At 44.2% G+C, this 20,426-nt stretch overlaps 1 protein-coding gene across 1 annotated transcript in view; it reads left to right on the forward strand.

The window, feature by feature from the left end:
• The window catches only part of LOC143776509 (solute carrier family 22 member 4-like), a 143,724-nt gene that overhangs the window by 55,851 nt on the left and 67,447 nt on the right, over positions 1-20,426 (forward strand). The window contains exon 3 of the mRNA XM_077265961.1: positions 6,710-6,864. Coding sequence (XP_077122076.1) covers positions 6,710-6,864 — 155 coding nt within the window. The remainder of the gene's footprint in view (positions 1-6,709; positions 6,865-20,426) is intronic.

Below are 20,426 nucleotides of genomic sequence, written 5' to 3' on the forward strand. Positions count from 1 at the left end.
GTGCTCTGCACCATTGCCCCATAGCTCTGCCATATAGTGCTCTGCACCGTTGCCCCATAGCTGTGCCATATAGTGCTCTGCACCGTTGCCCCATAGCTGTGCCATATAGTGCTCTGCACCATTGCCCCATAGCTGTGCCATATAGTGCTCTGCACCGTCCATTATTGCCCCATAGCTGTGCCATATAGTGCTCTGCACCGTTGCCCCATAGCTCTGCCATATAGTGCTCTGCACCATTGCCCCATAGCTGTGCCATATAGTGCTCTGCACCGTTGCCCCATAGCTGTGCCATATAGTGCTCTGCACCGTTGCCCCATAGCTGTGCCATATAGTGCTCTGCACCGTCCATTATTGCCCCATAGCTGTGCTGCTGCTGCAATAAAAAAAAAACAAAAACATACTCACCTGTCTTGCTTGCAGCTCCTCGGCGCCATCTTCCCGGCGTCTCTCCGCACTGACTGATCAGGCAGAGGGCGGCGCGCACACTATATGCGTCATCGCGCCCTCTGCCTGAACAGTCAGAGCGGAGAGACGCCGGGAAGATGGAGACAGCGCCCGGCGTGTGGAACGAGGACAGGTGAATATGTAATACTTACCTGCTCCCGGCGTCCCTGGCTCCTTCCCCCGGACAGCTGGTCTTCGGTGCCGCAGCCTCTTCCTCTGTCAGCGGTCACCGGCACCGCTGATTAGAGAAATGAATTATGCGGCTCCGCCCCTATGGGAGGTGGAGCAGCCTATTCATTTCTCTAATGAGCGGTCCCACGTGACCGCTCAGGGGAAGAGGCTGCTGCACCGAAGACAGTGTGACAGGCAGGGGGAGCGACAGGAACGCCGGGACTAGGTGAGTATATGACAGTCCTCACCCGCCGACCCCACCACCGATCATGACTCGAGTATAAGCCGAGAGGGCACTTTCAGCCCAAAAATTTGGGCTGAAAATCTCGGCTTATACTCGAGTATATACGGTAAGTTCCACAATTGGATGTGCATAAAAAATGTTACTGTGCTGAGATAATCTTATACGGTTAGGTCCAGAAATATTTGGACTGTGACACAAGTCTTGGCATTTTAGTAGTTTAGATTACCAAAATATATTCATTATATAGTTATCTGATCAGTATGGACTTAAAGAGCAGACTCTGAGCTTTAGACCTCGCTTATATCTGTGTAAAAAAAATCACTCTGATGTTGACCCAGAAAAGCAGGATGAGTGTCGTGTTTATGTCATGCAAGTGCAATGTGAGTGTACAATTTTTTTTTCCCTCTAGTATCCATATGACATTTGTGCGCAGTATGTATTCTGGTGCTTTACTCAGCATTTCCTGATTGCCCTTGTGCGGTGGCAATTGGTGTAATGGTAGTTGGGTTTGATGACACCCATAGACTTGCATTGGCGAGTCCCGTTCAATATACGCAGTCAATCGCAGCAAGCTGCAAGTTTTACCTCATTCCGATTAGTGCTGAGGAAAAACTTACAGATGAGCACTGACTATTTAATAACATTGTGCAAAGTGCAGTGGGAGCGAGGCCTTAATGTGACGATATTCACATCATAATTAGCGTAAAGGTTTAGGAATTACAGCTCTTTAATATGTAGCTGTCTCTTTTTAAAGGGACCAAATGTAATTGGACAATTATCTGAAAATCTCTTTAGTTTGCTACATGGGCTATTCCCTCATTAATCCATCATCATCTAAGCAGGTAAAAGGTCTGGAGCTTATTCAAGATGTGGCAATTGCATGTGGAAGATGATGCTGTGAACCCACAACATGCGGCCAAAGGAGCTCTCAATATAAGAGAAACATATCTTTATTAGGCTGAAAAAAAGGTAGAAATCCACCAGCGAGATAGTAGACATGTTAGGATTGGTCAATTGTTTAGTACTTTATGCAAAAAAAAGTTCACACTGGCGAGTTTGGGAACTCAAAAAGGATGATCACAGAAACCTTTCCATGGTGAAAAGAAAAACCCTTTTACAACATCCACCCAAGTGAAGAACACTCTGCAGGAAGTAGTTGTATCTTTGGACAGATAAAGCTAACATCAACCTGAACCAGAATGATGGGAAGAAGAAAGTATGGAGAAGGCTTGGAATGGCTCATGATCCAAGGCACACCACATCACCTGTAAAACATGGTGGAGGCAATGTGATGGCATGGCTTCCAATGGCACTGGGTCACTAGGGTTTATTGATGATGTGTTTATTGATGATGTGACTGACGACAGGAGCAGCTGGATGAATTGTGAAGTGTACAGGACTATACTTTCTGCCCAGATTCAACCAAATGTAGCAAGGTTGATTGGAAGGCGCGTCACAGCACAGATGTTCAATAACCCAAGACATACTGTGAAAGTAACCTATGAGTTTTTAAGGTAAAGAAGTGGAATATTCTGCAATGGCAGTCACCAGATCTCAGCCCCATCAAGCATGCATTTCACTTGCTTAAGACAAAACTTAAGGCAGAAAGACCCACAAACAACTGAAGTCAGCTACAATAAGGACTTCAGGAAGCTATTAGCCTCAAAGAATTCTATACAAAGTATTAAAAATGAATATTTTATTTATAGTAAAGTTAATTTGTCCAATTACTATTGAGCCTCTGTAATGAAGAGGCTTTGTATAAAAATGGTTGCAATTCCTAAACGTTTCACAGGATATTTTTATTCAAGCACCATGTTATATCATGGGATCGCAGCTGCTGCTTTCTGTCAGGTAAAACATTTGCTGCTTGTTCTTAAAAATAGACAATAATTTCCATAATGGCGCTGCTGACTATCCTCCTATACTGGCAGCAAGTAGTCTGACAAATCCACCTGTCTCTATACAAACTACAGTAATGTAAATGGTGAACTTGTGCCTGAGTAGAAGTGGATGGGTTAGCTGGCTAAATAATTAGATTCCCCTGTAGAGAGTGCAGGAAAGGAATATTTCTATTATTATTAATTCTCATATACTAATATAAATTATTGTCTGGCGATCTATAATATTACTCGATATATCTGCAAGTCATGACCATAATTTCGCTAGGTTAAATGGGTGTTGTACACTTATTAAAAAGCTACAATTCACGTATAGGTTGTGTGCACAGACATTCAGTACACCTGGTTGTATTCCAGGGCAATGTCAGTCGAACATGTACTACGTACACAGATGCAGTGCATTTGTTACTATAGGCAACCAGTAAATTGGTCCTGGCCACCCACTAGCAGGGGACATCATCACCGCCCCAGTAGTAGGCCCACCTGTAGTGGCTGGGAGGGCAGGCGAAGTTAGGATTGCAGACTCTCTAGCCTCTGTACCAGATCACAAGGTGGCCACATAACCTAGCAGTATTCTTTACATCCACCGCGCCATATTTAGCTTATTGGTGTATACGGTTGTCAGAGGGGAGTATTCTCTATGAACGATAACTTCTCTGGATGGCCATTCATATTAATAGCCACCATTTAATACTGTTACTGGCTGCGGTTGGGGACATGCTGGCTGGCTTCCCGCTGAATCCGCTGTTTGCCAAGGTGTCACATATTGAAAGCATTAGAGCCATGTAGACATTGTACTTTCTGTTCTTTTACACATTGTATAAATGTAATGCAGTGTAAGCAGAGAACATGGGAAACATTAACTTGTGGCAAGGGTCAAAGTTTTACTGTAATGATGATTGAAGCCTTGGCATCAACATGTTTCACAGATAAATGACAGCTCACCTCTATAGCACGCTCACCACTGCATTCATGAAAGAGGACTCTGGGCAGTATGAATCAGAGCCGGTTTCTTTTCTTTTAACCACTGCAGTGTTTGAAGAGCTAAGTAGGGATAGACCTGTCAATCACCCGGAATGGAGTGGGAAGAAGCTGGCCAGGGGCAGTGCTGGACTAATCTCATCTATCCCAGCCTGTTCTTCAAAATACATGATCTCAGAAACACCGGAACCTTTTAGGGAATAACGTGTTTGACTGCTATCGTGCCGCCCTGCTCTGACTTATGCTCCCTGTGGTTTGGGCAGCATGATTTGAGTAACAGGTTCCCTTTACCTTCCGTGAAAGAATGAGTCTACAGCTGCATTCAAAACTCCAACAAGAACAATATAAGGGGAACTGGAAGCCTCAAATATCACCTTCAGGACTATTCAGATCAAGTGAATAGCTTGTACAGCTTGTAAAGCCAGACTTTCCTCAGTGAAGAAACAAACCTCCGCCAGACTAGTCAGATTCAAAGTTTTATATTTCCAGCAAATATTTGGAAATTGCAAAGCTCAATTCATTTTCTAAACTGTACTGTAGTAGTTCTGAGTCTCCAGGGACCTGACAGGTTCCCATTAAATACCTCAGCATAATAATATTAGAAGTGTTGTCTTCAAATTCAACACAAAATGCCCTTTGTAATGACTACTGCTGATCTCTTTAACATTTTGGACCATTCTCTTGTCTTGAGGGGTTTTCTCAAGTTGTATCTTCGGGAACACACCACTCCTTACTCCTCTGCCTCCTATCTTTCTATTTGCCGGGGCTGTGGGACCAGTGGCATGGTTGTGTCCCTGGTGGGAACTGAGCGCTTTCCCAGGCTGGAACGAAAGACAATTTTGCCACTGCAGGATGGGGAAAGCCCAGGGAGACTAAAGCTGGCCAGATCTAACAATCTGGCCAGCCATAGAGCGTCGCTAGCAGCCTCTAACATATAGAGCCTGCTAGTGGTTTTCACTTCTTACCTATGTAATTAGCCAAAACAATGAGCTATACAATATAAAATAATGAAAAAAGTCATTAAATATGTGTAATAAAAATATATATCACACAGGAAACTGATTTAAAGCAACACTCCAGCTTTTTTTTTTCATTGCTGGAGTAGTACTTTTAATTGAAGTTCCCTGACCCTAGTCTTATACATAGCAGCCGCTGTGTTCAGTTCTCCGATCCCGCACCTCCATATTGCAACCTCAACTTCTGACTGACTGGCAGTCAGAGGTAACAGTCACGAGCTCTCAATGTAAGTCTACGAGAGCTGCGTTCTGGCCTCATTCTGCCTCCCATAGACTTACATTGAGTTGTGACTTCTGGATCGCTGCAGCAAACACTGGAGCGATCCGACAGTTCACAAACTGATGGAGACAAGGTCAGATCATCACCGGGAACTGCTGAAGATGCCAGAGGGTAAATATAAAACTGGGGTCAGGGGACTTCTATCAGTTACACCACTCATGTGCTGCAATAGAAAAAAGGTGTATAGTAAATGTATACATAGTTTTGATGTCCATTTAGAAAAGTATAGGAGAACACCCTTCTACTGCCCCTCCTAAGCCAAAAACATGTCATAAGTTTCTCAACTGTAGCAAGTTATAGTTTTATAGCAGCTGGATAGACACAAGTTGGAAACCACTAGTCTAGTGGTAAAAAATAAGCTCTAATTTTATTTTAACGGGCCAAAGAAAAGCATGAAAAGCATGACATATGACATATCTATCTATATAATCGTCTAAGGGTCACTTCTGTGTGTCTGTCACGGAAATCCCGCGTCGCCGATTGGTCGCGGCCGGCCGCGACCAATCAGCGACGGGCACTGTCCAGCCGCAAATTCGTCCTTCCCTACTCCCCTCCAGTCAGTGCCCCCTCCCTACTCCCCTCCAGTCAGTGCCCCCATAGCGTTTTAGCAGTCCGTTAACGCTGCTATTAACCCTGTGTGACCAACTTTTTACTATTGATGCTGCCTATGCTGCATCAATAGTAAAAAGATCTAATGTTAAGAATAATTAAAAAAAAATAAAAAATCATTATATTCTCACCTTCCGGCTCCTTTCCCGCTCCTCTCAACGCTCCGGTCCCAAGAATGCATTGCGGCAATGACCGGAGATGACGTAGCGGTCTCGCGATACCGCTACATCATCACGTGTTATTGCCGCAATGCATTCTGGGACCGGAGCATCGCTAAACGCCTGGGCTGGATCCGGGGGGGCCGCCGGAAGGTGAGTATATAACTATTTTTTATTTAGTTCTTTTTTTAACAGGGATATGGTGCCCACATTTAAATATACTACGTGGGCTGTGTTAGATACTACGTGGGCTGTGTTATATACTGCATGGGCTGTGTTATATACTGCGTGGCTTGTGTTATATACTACGTCTCTGTGCTATATACTATGTGGGCTGTACTATATACTACGTGGCTGTGCAATATACTACGTGGCTGGGCAATATACTACATGGCTGTGCTATATACTGCGTAGGCTGTGTTATATACTGCTTGGGCTGTGTTATATACTAAGTGGCTGTGCTATATACTACGTGGCTGTGCAATATACTACGTGGCTGGGCAATATACTACGTGGCTGTGCTATATACTGCTTGCGCTGTGTTATATACTGCTTGCGCTGTGTTATATACTACGTGGGCTGTGTTATATACTACGTGGGCTGTGTTATATACTGCGTGGGCTGTGCTATATACTGCTATACATATTCTAGAATACCCAATGCGTTAGAATCGGGCCACCATCTAGTTATCATATAAATAGCATTTACCTACGTTATATCTTCCTACATCTGAGAAGCATTTTTGGAAAGAAAGTAAGAGGACGGTAGTCTGTATCTGTGCAGCATATAATAAGTATCCTACAGGAATAATCAAGACAGTAGGTAAAGTAACGGTGCCTTAGCAGCCTGGTAATAAGCCTGAGAACCTTCCTCATTTTATTTCACTATTTCTGTTTCCTCTGTAGCTTTGGGAGAAAGAAGATCCTCTTTGCGACAATGGCTGTACAGACCGGCTTCAGCATTATACAAGTATTCTCCACCAGCTGGGAGATGTTTGCCATTCTCTTCCTCATTGTCGGCATGGGACAGATTTCCAATTATGTGGCTGCCTTTATATTAGGTACGGATATCATTTTTGGTTTAAATTATGTTGTTATAAATGGGAAGAACTAAGAGATGGAACGGGATTTGTTAATCTGTCAGAAGTATTATATAAAAACATATTACACAGGAGATTTTTGTATTTAGCTGTGAAATTGTGTAACAGTTCAGTTCACTATAATGAAATAGTATCTTTGGATATGGGTCATGTAGGATATTTCATGCCTTTAAGGGTTTGTTTCCATGGTCAGTATTGGCAGCAGTTTGGACGCAGCTCCGCCCAAAGCGCTGCCGGCTTTTGTGCGCGGGGTGTGTGACGGGGTGTACGGCAGAGCAAGAAGGGACAACAGGCCGAGGGATGATTCAACAGATTTATTATCAAGAACGCTGGAACAGCACATGCAGGTAGATCTACAGAGTCCACAATTAGTCCAACGGAACAGGTTCGGGGGCACCTCCTGATAATCCTTGTGCCGGCTAACAAAGCAATAGTCCACACGAGTCCAAGGGATCCCAAAACAATCTCACGAACGACGAGATATGTCCTCAGCTCAAGTCTCGCCCCGTTCGCTTCCTCCACAGTCACAGATGGACGTGGGATCTTGCCTCGGCTAAGAATCCCCACTCCTTCTCCTTCAAGGGTCAACTCACATCTGATCTCAAAAATAAGAATGGATTGTCTGAGCTCCTGGGATCAGCCCAGGAAGGGGGTAGGGGTCACACCTTCTATTCAATGGTTGGGTCCACCAGAAGATTCTAGACTAGTCTGCTCCGCTTAGTCTATCCAGTCTGTGCATTTGACTAGCCACCTGCTGTGAGGAAGAATGGCTATTCCTTCACTAGTGGTGTTGACAAAGCTTAATTACATTATAGCTCAGGGCTGCAAGTATTGGGGGAAGGAGACAGGTTAAGTTAAGGTACCGTTACACTAAATGACTTACCAACGATCACGACCAGCGATACGACCTGGCCGTGATCGTTGGTAAGTCGTTGTGTGGTCGCTCTGGAGCTGTCACACAGACAGCTCTCTCCAACGACCAACGATCAGGGGAATGACTTCGGCATCGTTGAAACTGTCTTCAACGATGCCGAAGTCCCCCTGCAGCACCCGGGTAACCAGGGTAAACATTGGGTTACTAAGTGCAGGGCCGCGCTTAGTAACCCGATATTTACCCTGGTTACCATTGTAAAAGTAAAAAAAAACCCACTACATACTCACATTCTGATGTCTGTCACGTCCCCCGCCGGCGTCCACAGGGTTAAAACTGCTTTCGGCAAGAGCGCTGTTAATATGCAAGCGCTGCTGCCGAGAGCTTCCCTGCACTGAATGTGTCAGCGCCGGCAGTAACAGCGGTGACGTCACCGCTGTGCTCTGCTTTACGGCCGGCGCTGACACAGTCAGTGCAGGGAAGCTCTCGGCAGCAGCACGTGCATATTAGCAGCGCTCCTGCAGAAAGCAGTTTTAACCCTGTGGACGCCGGGGGACGTGACAGACATCAGAATGTGAGTATGTACTGTTTTTTTAACTTTTACAATGGTAACCAGGGTAAATATCGGGTTACTAAGCGCGGCCCTGCGCTTAGTAACCCGATATTTACCCTGGTTACAAGTAAACACATCGCTGGATCGGCGTGTGTGACGCGGGTGATCAGCGACCAAAAAAAGGTCCTGATCATTCCCATCGACCAAAGATCTCCCAGCAGGGGCCTGATCGTTGGTCGCTGTCACACATAACAAGATCGTTAGCGGGATCGTTGCTACGTCACCAAAAGCGTGACGTTGCAACGATATCGTTAACGATATCGTTATGTGTGACTCAGCCTTTACATACATCCCATGACATTGCAAAGTGTACAGTAAATACAACCAAAGAGAAGTCGCACCCCATCATGACATATTATACAAAATACAGGACAGAGAAAAAAAAGTACATATCACGACAGGGTGTTTCTGCATGTGTTCATTGAACCGTACGGAGTCACCGCATCCTATACGATGGACTGTGATAAATAGACATGCTGCAATCTATAAAGACGCGTCGCATGTGCGTCTCCGCAGGGAAGCCGGAGGTGTCAGTGCATGCATAGTGGAGATGGATTTCATGAAATCCCCTCCACTATGCTGTAACATCTGGATGCTGCGGATCGGACGGTGCGGCTGTACACAGCGTCCAATTCGCAGCGAATACTAACCATGGAAGCATACCCTCACATGTTGCATCTTCCAGGATATAAACATCTTGTAGGTAGCGACTCCAGTCTAGACACAAAAAGACTATTTTATTCCTCAAGACAAAACAAGAACATTGTGTAGAGATTGCTACTCAGGTTTGCCCCATGATTAAACATTACTTTTCACTGTTAGATCGGACAACATAACAAGTTTGTAATTGGCAGAGTCTAGATATTGCTGTTACATGCCAGTTATGGAGTTGCCTGGTATTCTTTTCATTACTTATGAGAACAATGTGTTGAATACAGATGCCAAGAATCCTCTTCTAGGGCGCTGATTCCTTTTGGTTGGACTGCAAATGATCCCTCAGCTGTCTGCAATGGGTTAATAGAGATTTGATTGAGCCTGTGTGACAAGCAGCACTGGCCAAGAAAGGTGGACACTCGGAAAGGCCATTAGGTCACTAGAGGATGCCATAACTAGCAGTAACTGATTCCGATTGAAAAATTGTTCCATTCACTTGATAGAACAGAGTACATTAGTCAGTAATTGGCAGCGCTTTGGACGCAGCACATGTCCGGTGCGTCCAGAGCGCTGCCAGCTACTGAATGCAGGTGATTCCGCATGTGATCATTGAACCATGCGGATTCACAGCATCCAATACATTGTACGGGTGAGATTTATCTTGCGGAGACTCACGTCTCTGCAAGATAAATAGACACGCTGTCGTCTGGAGAGACTCGCCGTGTGTCATCAGTGTTTGGATCTGTGTGTCATCAGTGTTTCGGATCTGTGTGTCATCAGTGTTTCGGATCTGTGTGTCATCAGTGTTTGGAGCTGTGTGTCATCAGTGTTTCGGATCTGTGTGTCATCAGTGTTTGGAGCTGTGTGTCATCAGTGTTTGGATCTGTGTGTCATCAGTGTTTGGATCTGTGTATCATCAGTGTTTGGATCTGTGTGTCATCAGTGTTTGGATCTGTGTGTCATCAGTGTTTGGATCTGTGTGTCATCAGTGTTTGGATCCGTGTGTCATCAGTGTTTCGGATCTGTGTGTCATCAGTGTTTTGGATCTGTGTGTCATCAGTGTTTTGGATCTGTGTGTCATCAGTGTTTGGATCTGTGTGTCATCAGTGTTTGGATCTGTGTGTCATCAGTGTTTGGATCCGTGTGTCATCAGTGTTTCGGATCTGTGTGTCATCAGTGTTTCGGATCTGTGTGTCATCAGTGTTTGAATCTGTGTGTCATCAGTGTTTCGGATCTGTGTGTCATCAGTGTTTCGGATCTGTGTGTAATCAGTGTTTCGGATCTGTTTGGATACGAGTGTTTTGGATCTGTGTGTTATCAGTGCTTGGATCTGTGTGTCATCAGTGTTTGGATCTGTGTGTCATCAGTGTTTGGATCTGTGTGTCATCAGTGTTTGGATCTGTGTATCATCAGTATTTGGATCTGTGTGTCATCAGTGTTTCGGATCTGTGTGTCATCAGTGTTTCGGATCTGTTTGGATACGAGTGTTTTGGATCTGTGTGTCATCAGTGTTTGGATCTGTGTGTCATCAGTGTTTGGATTTGTGTATCATCAGTATTTGGATCTGTGTGTTATCAGTGCTTGGATCCGTGTGTTATCAGTGTTTGGATCCGTGTGTCATCAGTGTTTCGGATCTGTGTGTTATCAGTGTTTGGATCTGTGTGTCATCAGTGTTTCGGATCTGTGTGTCATCAGTGTTTCGGATCTGTGTGTCATCAGTGTTTGGATCTGTGTGTCATCAGTGTTTGGATCTGTGTGTCATCAGTGTTTGGATCTGTGTATCATCAGTGTTTGGATCTGTGTGTCATCAGTGTTTGGATCTGTGTGTCATCAGTGTTTTGGATCTGTCTGTCATCAGTGTTTGGATCTGTGTGTTATCTGTGTTTGGATCTGTGTGTCATCAGTGTTTGGATCTGTGTGTCATCAGTGTTTGGATCTGTGTGTCATCAGTTTTTGGATCTATGTGTCATCAGTGTTTGGATCCGTGTGTCATCAGTGTTTCGGATCTGTGTGTCATCAGTGTTTTGGATCTGTGTGTCATCAGTGTTTTGGATGTGTCTGTCATCAGTGTTTGGATCTGTGTGTCATCAGTGTTTGGAGCTGTGTGTCATCAGTGTTTTGGATCTGTGTGTCATCAGTGTTTGGATCCGTGTGTCATCAGTGTTTCGGTTCTGTGTGTCATCAGTGTTTTGGATCTGTCTGTCATCAGTGTTTGGATCTGTGTGTTATCTGTGTTTGGATCTGTGTGTCATCAGTGTTTGGATCTGTGTGTCATCAGTGTTTGGATCTGTGTGTCATCAGTGTTTGGATCCGTGTGTCATCAGTGTTTCGGATCTGTGTGTCATCAGTGTTTCGGATCTGTGTGTCACCAGTGTTTGGATCTGTGTATCATCAGTATTTGGATCTGTGTGTCATCAGTGTTTCGGATCTGTGTGTCATCAGTGTTTCGGATCTGTTTGGATACGAGTGTTTTGGATCTGTGTGTCATCAGTGTTTGGATCTGTGTGTCATCAGTGTTTGGATCTGTGTATCATCAGTATTTGGATCTGTGTGTTATCAGTGTTTGGATCCGTGTGTTATCAGTGTTTGGATCCGTGTGTCATCAGTGTTTCGGATCTGTGTGTTATCAGTGTTTGGATCTGTCTGTCATCAGTGTTTGGATCTGTGTGTCATCAGTGTTTGGATCTGTGTGTCATCAGTGTTTGGATCCGTGTGTCATCAGTGTTTCGGATCTGTGTGTCATCAGTGTTTCGGATCTGTGTGTCATCAGTGTTTGGATCTGTGTGTCATCAGTGTTTCGGATCTGTGTGTCATCAGTGTTTCGGATCTGTGTGTAATCAGTGTTTCGGATCTGTTTGGATACGAGTGTTTTGGATCTGTGTGTTATCAGTGCTTGGATCTGTGTGTCATCAGTGTTTGGATCTGTGTGTCATCAGTGTTTGGATCTGTGTGTCATCAGTGTTTGGATCTATGTATCATCAGTATTTGGATCTGTGTGTCATCAGTGTTTCGTATCTGTGTGTCATCAGTGTTTCGGATCTGTTTGGATACGAGTGTTTTGGATCTGTGTGTCATCAGTGTTTGGATCTGTGTGTCATCAGTGTTTGGATCTGTGTATCATCAGTATTTGGATCTGTCATCAGTGTTTGGATCCGTGTGTCATCAGTGTTTCGGATCTGTGTGTCATCAGTGTTTCGGATCTGTGTGTCATCAGTGTTTGGATCTGTGTGTCATCAGTGTTTCGGATCTGTGTGTCATCAGTGTTTCGGATCTGTGTGTAATCAGTGTTTCGGATCTGTTTGGATACGAGTGTTTTGGATCTGTGTGTTATCAGTGCTTGGATCTGTGTGTCATCAGTGTTTGGATCTGTGTGTCATCAGTGTTTGGATCTGTGTGTCATCAGTGTTTGGATCTGTGTCATCAGTGTTTCGGATCTGTGTGTCATCAGTGTTTCGGATCTGTTTGGATACGAGTGTTTTGGATCTGTGTGTCATCAGTGTTTGGATCTGTGTGTCATCAGTGTTTGGATCTGTGTATCATCAGTATTTGGATCTGTGTGTTATCAGTGTTTGGATCCGTGTGTTATCAGTGTTTGGATCCGTGTGTCATCAGTGTTTCGGATCTGTGTGTTATCAGTGTTTGGATCTGTGTGTCATCAGTGTTTCGGATCTGTGTGTCATCAGTGTTTCGGATCTGTGTGTTATCAGTGTTTGGATCTGTGTGTCATCAGTGTTTCGGATCTGTGTGTCATCAGTGTTTCGGATCTGTGTGTCATCAGTGTTTCGGATCTGTGTGTTATCAGTGTTTGGATCTGTGTGTCATCAGTGTTTCGGATCTGTGTGTCATCAGTGTTTCGGATCTGTGTGTCATCAGTGTTTGGAGCTGTGTGTCATCAGTGTTTGGATCTGTGTGTCATCAGTGTTTGGATCTGTGTATCATCAGTGTTTGGATCTGTGTGCCATCAGTGTTTGGATCTGTGTGTCATCAGTGTTTTGGATCTGTCTGTCATCAGTGTTTGGATCTGTGTGTTATCTGTGTTTGGATCTGTGTGTCATCAGTGTTTGGATCTGTGTGTCATCAGTGTTTGGATCTGTGTGTCATCAGTGTTTGGATCTGTGTGTCATCAGTGTTTGGATCTGTGTGTTATCTGTGTTTGGATCTGTGTGTCATCAGTGTTTGGATCTGTGTGTCATCAGTGTTTGGATCTGTGTGTCATCAGTGTTTGGATCTGTGTGTCATCAGTGTTTGGATCCGTGTGTCATCAGTGTTTCGGATCTGTGTGTCATCAGTGTTTTGGATCTGTGTGTCATCAGTGTTTTGGATCTGTCTGTCATCAGTGTTTGGATCTGTGTGTCATCAGTGTTTGGAGCTGTGTGTCATCAGTGTTTGGATCTGTGTGTCATCAGTGTTTGGATCTGTGTCTCATCAGTGTTTTGATCCGTGTGTCATCAGTGTTTCGGATCTGTGTGTCATCAGTGTTTCGGATCTGTGTGTCACCAGTGTTTGGATCTGTGTATCATCAGTATTTGGATCTGTGTGTCATCAGTGTTTCGGATCTGTGTGTCATCAGTGTTTCGGATCTGTTTGGATACGAGTGTTTTGGATCTGTGTGTCATCAGTGTTTGGATCTGTGTGTCATCAGTGTTTGGATCTGTGTATCATCAGTATTTGGATCTGTGTGTTATCAGTGTTTGGATCCGTGTGTTATCAGTGTTTGGATCCGTGTTTCATCAGTGTTTCGGATCTGTGTGTTATCAGTGTTTGGATCTGTCTGTCATCAGTGTTTGGATCTGTGTGTTATCTGTGTTTGGATCTGTGTGTCATCAGTGTTTGGATCTGTGTGTCATCAGTGTTTGGATCTGTGTGTCATCAGTGTTTGGATCCGTGTGTCATCAGTGTTTCGGCTCTGTGTGTCATCAGTGTTTCGGATCTGTGTGTCATCAGTTTTTGGATCTGTGTGTCATCAGTGTTTCGGATCTGTGTGTCATCAGTGTTTCGGATCTGTGTGTAATCAGTGTTTCGGATCTGTTTGGATATGAGTGTTTTGGATCTGTGTGTTATCAGTGCTTGGATCTGTGTGTCATCAGTGTTTGGATCTGTGTGTCATCAGTGTTTGGATCTGTGTGTCATCAGTGTTTGGATCTGTGTATCATCAGTATTTGGATCTGTGTGTCATCAGTGTTTCGGATCTGTGTGTCATCAGTGTTTTGGATCTGTTTGGATACGAGTGTTTTGGATCTGTGTGTCATCAGTGTTTGGATCTGTGTATCATCAGTATTTGGATCTGTGTGTTATCAGTGTTTGGATCCGTGTGTTATCAGTGTTTGGATCCGTGTGTCATCAGTGTTTCGGATCTGTGTGTTATCAGTGTTTGGATCTGTGTGTCATCAGTGTTTCGGATCTGTGTGTCATCAGTGTTTCGGATCTGTGTGTTATCAGTGTTTGGATCTGTGTGTCATCAGTGTTTCGGATCTGTGTGTCATCAGTGTTTCGGATCTGTGTGTCATCAGTGTTTGGAGCTGTGTGTCATCAGTGTTTGGATCTGTGTGTCATCAGTGTTTGGATCTGTGTATCATCAGTGTTTGGATCTGTGTGTCATCAGTGTTTGGATCTGTGTGTCATCAGTGTTTGGATCTGTGTGTCATCAGTGTGTCATCAGTGTTTGGATCTGTGTGTCATCAGTGTTTGGATCCGTGTGTCATCAGTGTTTCGGATCTGTGTGTCATCAGTGTTTTGGATCTGTGTGTCATCAGTGTTTTGGATCTGTCTGTCATCAGTGTTTGGATCTGTGTGTCATCAGTGTTTGGAGCTGTGTGTCATCAGTGTTTTGGATCTGTGTGTCATCAGTGTTTGGATCCGTGTGTCATCAGTGTTTCGGTTCTGTGTGTCATCAGTGTTTTGGATCTGTCTGTCATCAGTGTTTGGATCTGTGTGTTATCTGTGTTTGGATCTGTGTGTCATCAGTGTTTGGATCTGTGTGTCATCAGTGTTTGGATCTGTGTGTCATCAGTGTTTGGATCCGTGTGTCATCAGTGTTTCGGATCTGTGTGTCATCAGTGTTTCGGATCTGTGTGTCACCAGTGTTTGGATCTGTGTATCATCAGTATTTGGATCTGTGTGTCATCAGTGTTTCGGATCTGTGTGTCATCAGTGTTTCGGATCTGTTTGGATACGAGTGTTTTGGATCTGTGTGTCATCAGTGTTTGGATCTGTGTGTCGTCAGTGTTTGGATCTGTGTATCATCAGTATTTGGATCTGTGTGTTATCAGTGTTTGGATCCGTGTGTTATCAGTGTTTGGATCCGTGTTTCATCAGTGTTTCGGATCTGTGTGTTATCAGTGTTTGGATCTGTCTGTCATCAGTGTTTGGATCTGTGTGTTATCTGTGTTTGGATCTGTGTGTCATCAGTGTTTGGATCTGTGTGTCATCAGTGTTTGGATCTGTGTGTCATCAGTGTTTGGATCCGTGTGTCATCAGTGTTTCGGCTCTGTGTGTCATCAGTGTTTCGGATCTGTGTGTCATCAGTTTTTGGATCTGTGTGTCATCAGTGTTTCGGATCTGTGTGTCATCAGTGTTTCGGATCTGTGTGTAATCAGTGTTTCGGATCTGTTTGGATATGAGTGTTTTGGATCTGTGTGTTATCAGTGCTTGGATCTGTGTGTCATCAGTGTTTGGATCTGTGTGTCATCAGTGTTTGGATCTGTGTGTCATCAGTGTTTGGATCTGTGTATCATCAGTATTTGGATCTGTGTGTCATCAGTGTTTCGGATCTGTGTGTCATCAGTGTTTTGGATCTGTTTGGATACGAGTGTTTTGGATCTGTGTGTCATCAGTGTTTGGATCTGTGTATCATCAGTATTTGGATCTGTGTGTTATCAGTGTTTGGATCCGTGTGTTATCAGTGTTTGGATCCGTGTGTCATCAGTGTTTCGGATCTGTGTGTTATCAGTGTTTGGATCTGTGTGTCATCAGTGTTTCGGATCTGTGTGTCATCAGTGTTTCGGATCTGTGTGTTATCAGTGTTTGGATCTGTGTGTCATCAGTGTTTCGGATCTGTGTGTCATCAGTGTTTCGGATCTGTGTGTCATCAGTGTTTGGAGCTGTGTGTCATCAGTGTTTGGATCTGTGTGTCATCAGTGTTTGGATCTGTGTATCATCAGTGTTTGGATCTGTGTGTCATCAGTGTTTGGATCTGTGTGTCATCAGTGTGTCATCAGTGTTTGGATCTGTGTGTCATCAGTGTTTGGATCCGTGTGTCATCAGTGTTTCGGATCTGTGTGTCATCAGTGTTTTGGATCTGTGTGTCATCAGTGTTTTGGATCTGTCTGTCATCAGTGTTTGGATCTGTGTGTCATCAGTGTTTGGAGCTGTGTGTCATCAGTGTTTTGGATCTGTGTGTCATCAGTGTTTGGATCCGTGTGTCATCAGTGTTTCGGTTCTGTGTGTCATCAGTGTTTTGGATCTGTCTGTCATCAGTGTTTGGATCTGTGTGTTATCTGTGTTTGGATCTGTGTGTCATCAGTGTTTGGATCTGTGTGTCATCAGTGTTTGGATCTGTGTGTCATCAGTGTTTGGATCCGTGTGTCATCAGTGTTTCGGATCTGTGTGTCATCAGTGTTTCGGATCTGTGTGTCACCAGTGTTTGGATCTGTGTATCATCAGTATTTGGATCTGTGTGTCATCAGTGTTTCGGATCTGTGTGTCATCAGTGTTTCGGATCTGTTTGGATACGAGTGTTTTGGATCTGTGTGTCATCAGTGTTTGGATCTGTGTGTCGTCAGTGTTTGGATCTGTGTATCATCAGTATTTGGATCTGTGTGTTGTCAGTGTTTGGATCCGTGTGTTATCAGTGTTTGGATCCGTGTGTCATCAGTGTTTCGGATCTGTGTGTTATCAGTGTTTGGATCTGTCTGTCATCAGTGTTTGGATCTGTGTGTTATCTGTGTTTCGATCCGTGTGTCATCAGTGTTTGGATCTGTGTGTTATCTGTGTTTCGATCCGTGTGTCATCAGTGTTTGGATCTGTGTGTCATCAGTGTTTGGATCCGTGTGTCATCAGTGTTTCGGATCTGTGTGTCATCAGTGTTTCGAATCTGTGTGTCATCAGTGTTTGGATCTGTGTATCATCAGTATTTGGATCTGTGTGTTATCAGTGTTTGGATCCGTGTGTTATCAGTGTTTGGATACGAGTGTTTTGGATCTGTGTGTTATCAGTGCTTGGATCTGTGTGTCATCAGTGTTTGGATCTGTGTGTCATCAGTGTTTGGATCTGTGTGTCATCAGTGTTTGGATCTGTGTATCATCAGTATTTGGATCTGTGTGTCATCAGTGTTTCGGATCTGTGTGTCATCAGTGTTTTGGATCTGTTTGGATACGAGTGTTTTGGATCTGTGTGTCATCAGTGTTTGGATCTGTGTATCATCAGTATTTGGATCTGTGTGTTATCAGTGTTTGGATCCGTGTGTTATCAGTGTTTGGATCCGTGTGTCATCAGTGTTTCGGATCTGTGTGTTATCAGTGTTTGGATCTGTGTGTCATCAGTGTTTCGGATCTGTGTGTCATCAGTGTTTCGGATCTGTGTGTTATCAGTGTTTGGATCTGTGTGTCATCAGTGTTTCGGATCTGTGTGTCATCAGTGTTTCGGATCTGTGTGTCATCAGTGTTTGGAGCTGTGTGTCATCAGTGTTTGGATCTGTGTGTCATCAGTGTTTGGATCTGTGTATCATCAGTGTTTGGATCTGTGTGTCATCAGTGTTTGGATCTGTGTGTCATCAGTGTGTCATCAGTGTTTGGATCTGTGTGTCATCAGTGTTTGGATCTGTGTGTCATCAGTGTTTTGGATCTGTGTGTCATCAGTGTTTGGATCCGTGTGTCATCAGTGTTTCGGTTCTGTGTGTCATCAGTGTTTTGGATCTGTCTGTCATCAGTGTTTGGATCTGTGTGTTATCTGTGTTTGGATCTGTGTGTCATCAGTGTTTGGATCTGTGTGTCATCAGTGTTTGGATCTGTGTGTCATCAGTGTTTGGATCCGTGTGTCATCAGTGTTTCGGATCTGTGTGTCATCAGTGTTTCGGATCTGTGTGTCACCAGTGTTTGGATCTGTGCATCATCAGTATTTGGATCTGTGTGTCATCAGTGTTTCGGATCTGTGTGTCATCAGTGTTTCGGATCTGTTTGGATACGAGTGTTTTGGATCTGTGTGTCATCAGTGTTTGGATCTGTGTGTCATCAGTGTTTGGATCTGTGTATCATCAGTATTTGGATCTGTGTGTTATCAGTGTTTGGATCCGTGTGTTATCAGTGTTTGGATCCGTGTGTCATCAGTGTTTCGGATCTGTGTGTTATCAGTGTTTGGATCTGTCTGTCATCAGTGTTTGGATCCGTGTGTCATCAGTGTTTCGGATCTGTGTGTCATCAGTGTTTCGAATCTGTGTGTCATAAGTGTTTGGATCTGTGTGTCATCAGTGTTTGGATCTGTGTGTCATCAGTGTTTCGGATCTGTGTGTCATCAGTGTTTCGGATCTGTGTGTCATCAGTGTTTGGATCTGTGTGTCATCAGTGTTTGGATCTGTGTGTCATCAGTGTTTGGATCCGTGTGTCATCAGTGTTTCGGATCTGTGTGTCATCAGTGTTTCGGATCTGTGTGTCACCAGTGTTTGGATCTGTGCATCATCAGTATTTGGATCTGTGTGTCATCAGTGTTTCGGATCTGTGTGTCATCAGTGTTTCGGATCTGTTTGGATACGAGTGTTTTGGATCTGTGTGTCATCAGTGTTTGGATCTGTGTGTCATCAGTGTTTGGATCTGTGTATCATCAGTATTTGGATCTGTGTGTTATCAGTGTTTGGATCCGTGTGTTATCAGTGTTTGGATCCGTGTGTCATCAGTGTTTCGGATCTGTGTGTTATCAGTGTTTGGATCTGTCTGTCATCAGTGTTTGGATCCGTGTGTCATCAGTGTTTCGGATCTGTGTGTCATCAGTGTTTCGAATCTGTGTGTCATAAGTGTTTGGATCTGTGTGTCATCAGTGTTTGGATCTGTGTGTCATCAGTGTTTCGGATCTGTGTGTCATCAGTGTTTCGGATCTGTGTGTCATCAGTGTTTCGGATCTGTGTGTCATCAGTGTTTGGATCTGTGTGTCATCAGTGTTTGGATCTGTCTGTCATCAGTGTTTGGATCTGTGTGTCATCAGTGTTTCGGATCTGTGTGTCATCAGTGTTTCGGATCTGTGTGTCATTAGTATTTCGGATCTGTGTGTCATCAGTGTTTCGGATCTGCTTGGATACGAGTGTGTTGGATCTGTGTGTCATCAGTGTCTGTATCCCTGTGTCATCATTGTTTCATCAGTGATATTTCACTTATAGATAAGTAAGTTAATTACAGATCTTCTCCTATCCTTTGCATTTTTAAACATGGACAATGCTTTTGTGGACCCTTAGGATTGTATTGGAATTTTTCATCTGTACTGTCAGAAAAAAATAGAAAGGTCTTCGTAATGTTTGCACTGACGCATGGTCAGTAAAAACCCCCCAAAACATTGCCATGTGAATAGTGGCATAGATTGTAATGGGTATGTCTTGTGTTGAAAAAACAGGAATAGAACATGTGTATGCAGCACATCTGAATGTGGCCTGGCACATACACTGCGAGATAATCATAAACAGAGGTTGTTAAAAACGCTCATTTCACTATTGACTTGCAGAGAAAGCTGAAGATCACCTGATGATTATTTCATTGGGTGAAGTGATCTTTTGTGCAGAAAAACAGATCCTTCTTCTTGGCAGTTCATTGTTTACTCTGGTCTGCAAATAAACAACCACTGATCAGTGAAAGTGTACCGGTCGGCAGTCGTGTCGTTCCGCCGTGCAGTCTATGTAAGCCGACCATTACTCCGTAAGATCCTAAAAATTAGTGACTTCCAGAATTCTTCCAATGCAGAAACTTTTCAAATCAATGCCCTTATGTGATATAACCCCTTCATTGCTGCTAACAGTAAACTCAGCGTCTGGCACCCTAATGTAAAGAGAACAAAAGGCGCGAATAATAAAGTGAACCTTTACAGCAAAAATGTAGGTGTATTTGCTGTCAATTGGTGCCATTTTTTCCCAGCAGGCTAATCTTGAAGCAAACATTTAGGGTACGTGTCCACGATCAGGATGGCCGGCGGTTTCGTCGGAGCGGCAAACCCGCTCGGCGCTAAGCCCCGCCCCCTTCTGGGACGCGATGATGCCGCATGTGTTCATTGCACACATCCGGCATCATCGCACCCCACGCATAGGGCCCTGCGTCACTCCTTTCGGCGGCGCAGCGTCGCCGCAAGGAACATGGACATGCTGCGATCTTAAAAGACGCGCAGCATGTCCGGAGTCTCAGGGCCGACGGATGC

This window comes from Ranitomeya variabilis, chromosome 5 (genome assembly GCF_051348905.1).
Source record: "Ranitomeya variabilis isolate aRanVar5 chromosome 5, aRanVar5.hap1, whole genome shotgun sequence".
NCBI classification, from domain to species: Eukaryota; Metazoa; Chordata; class Amphibia; order Anura; family Dendrobatidae; genus Ranitomeya; species Ranitomeya variabilis.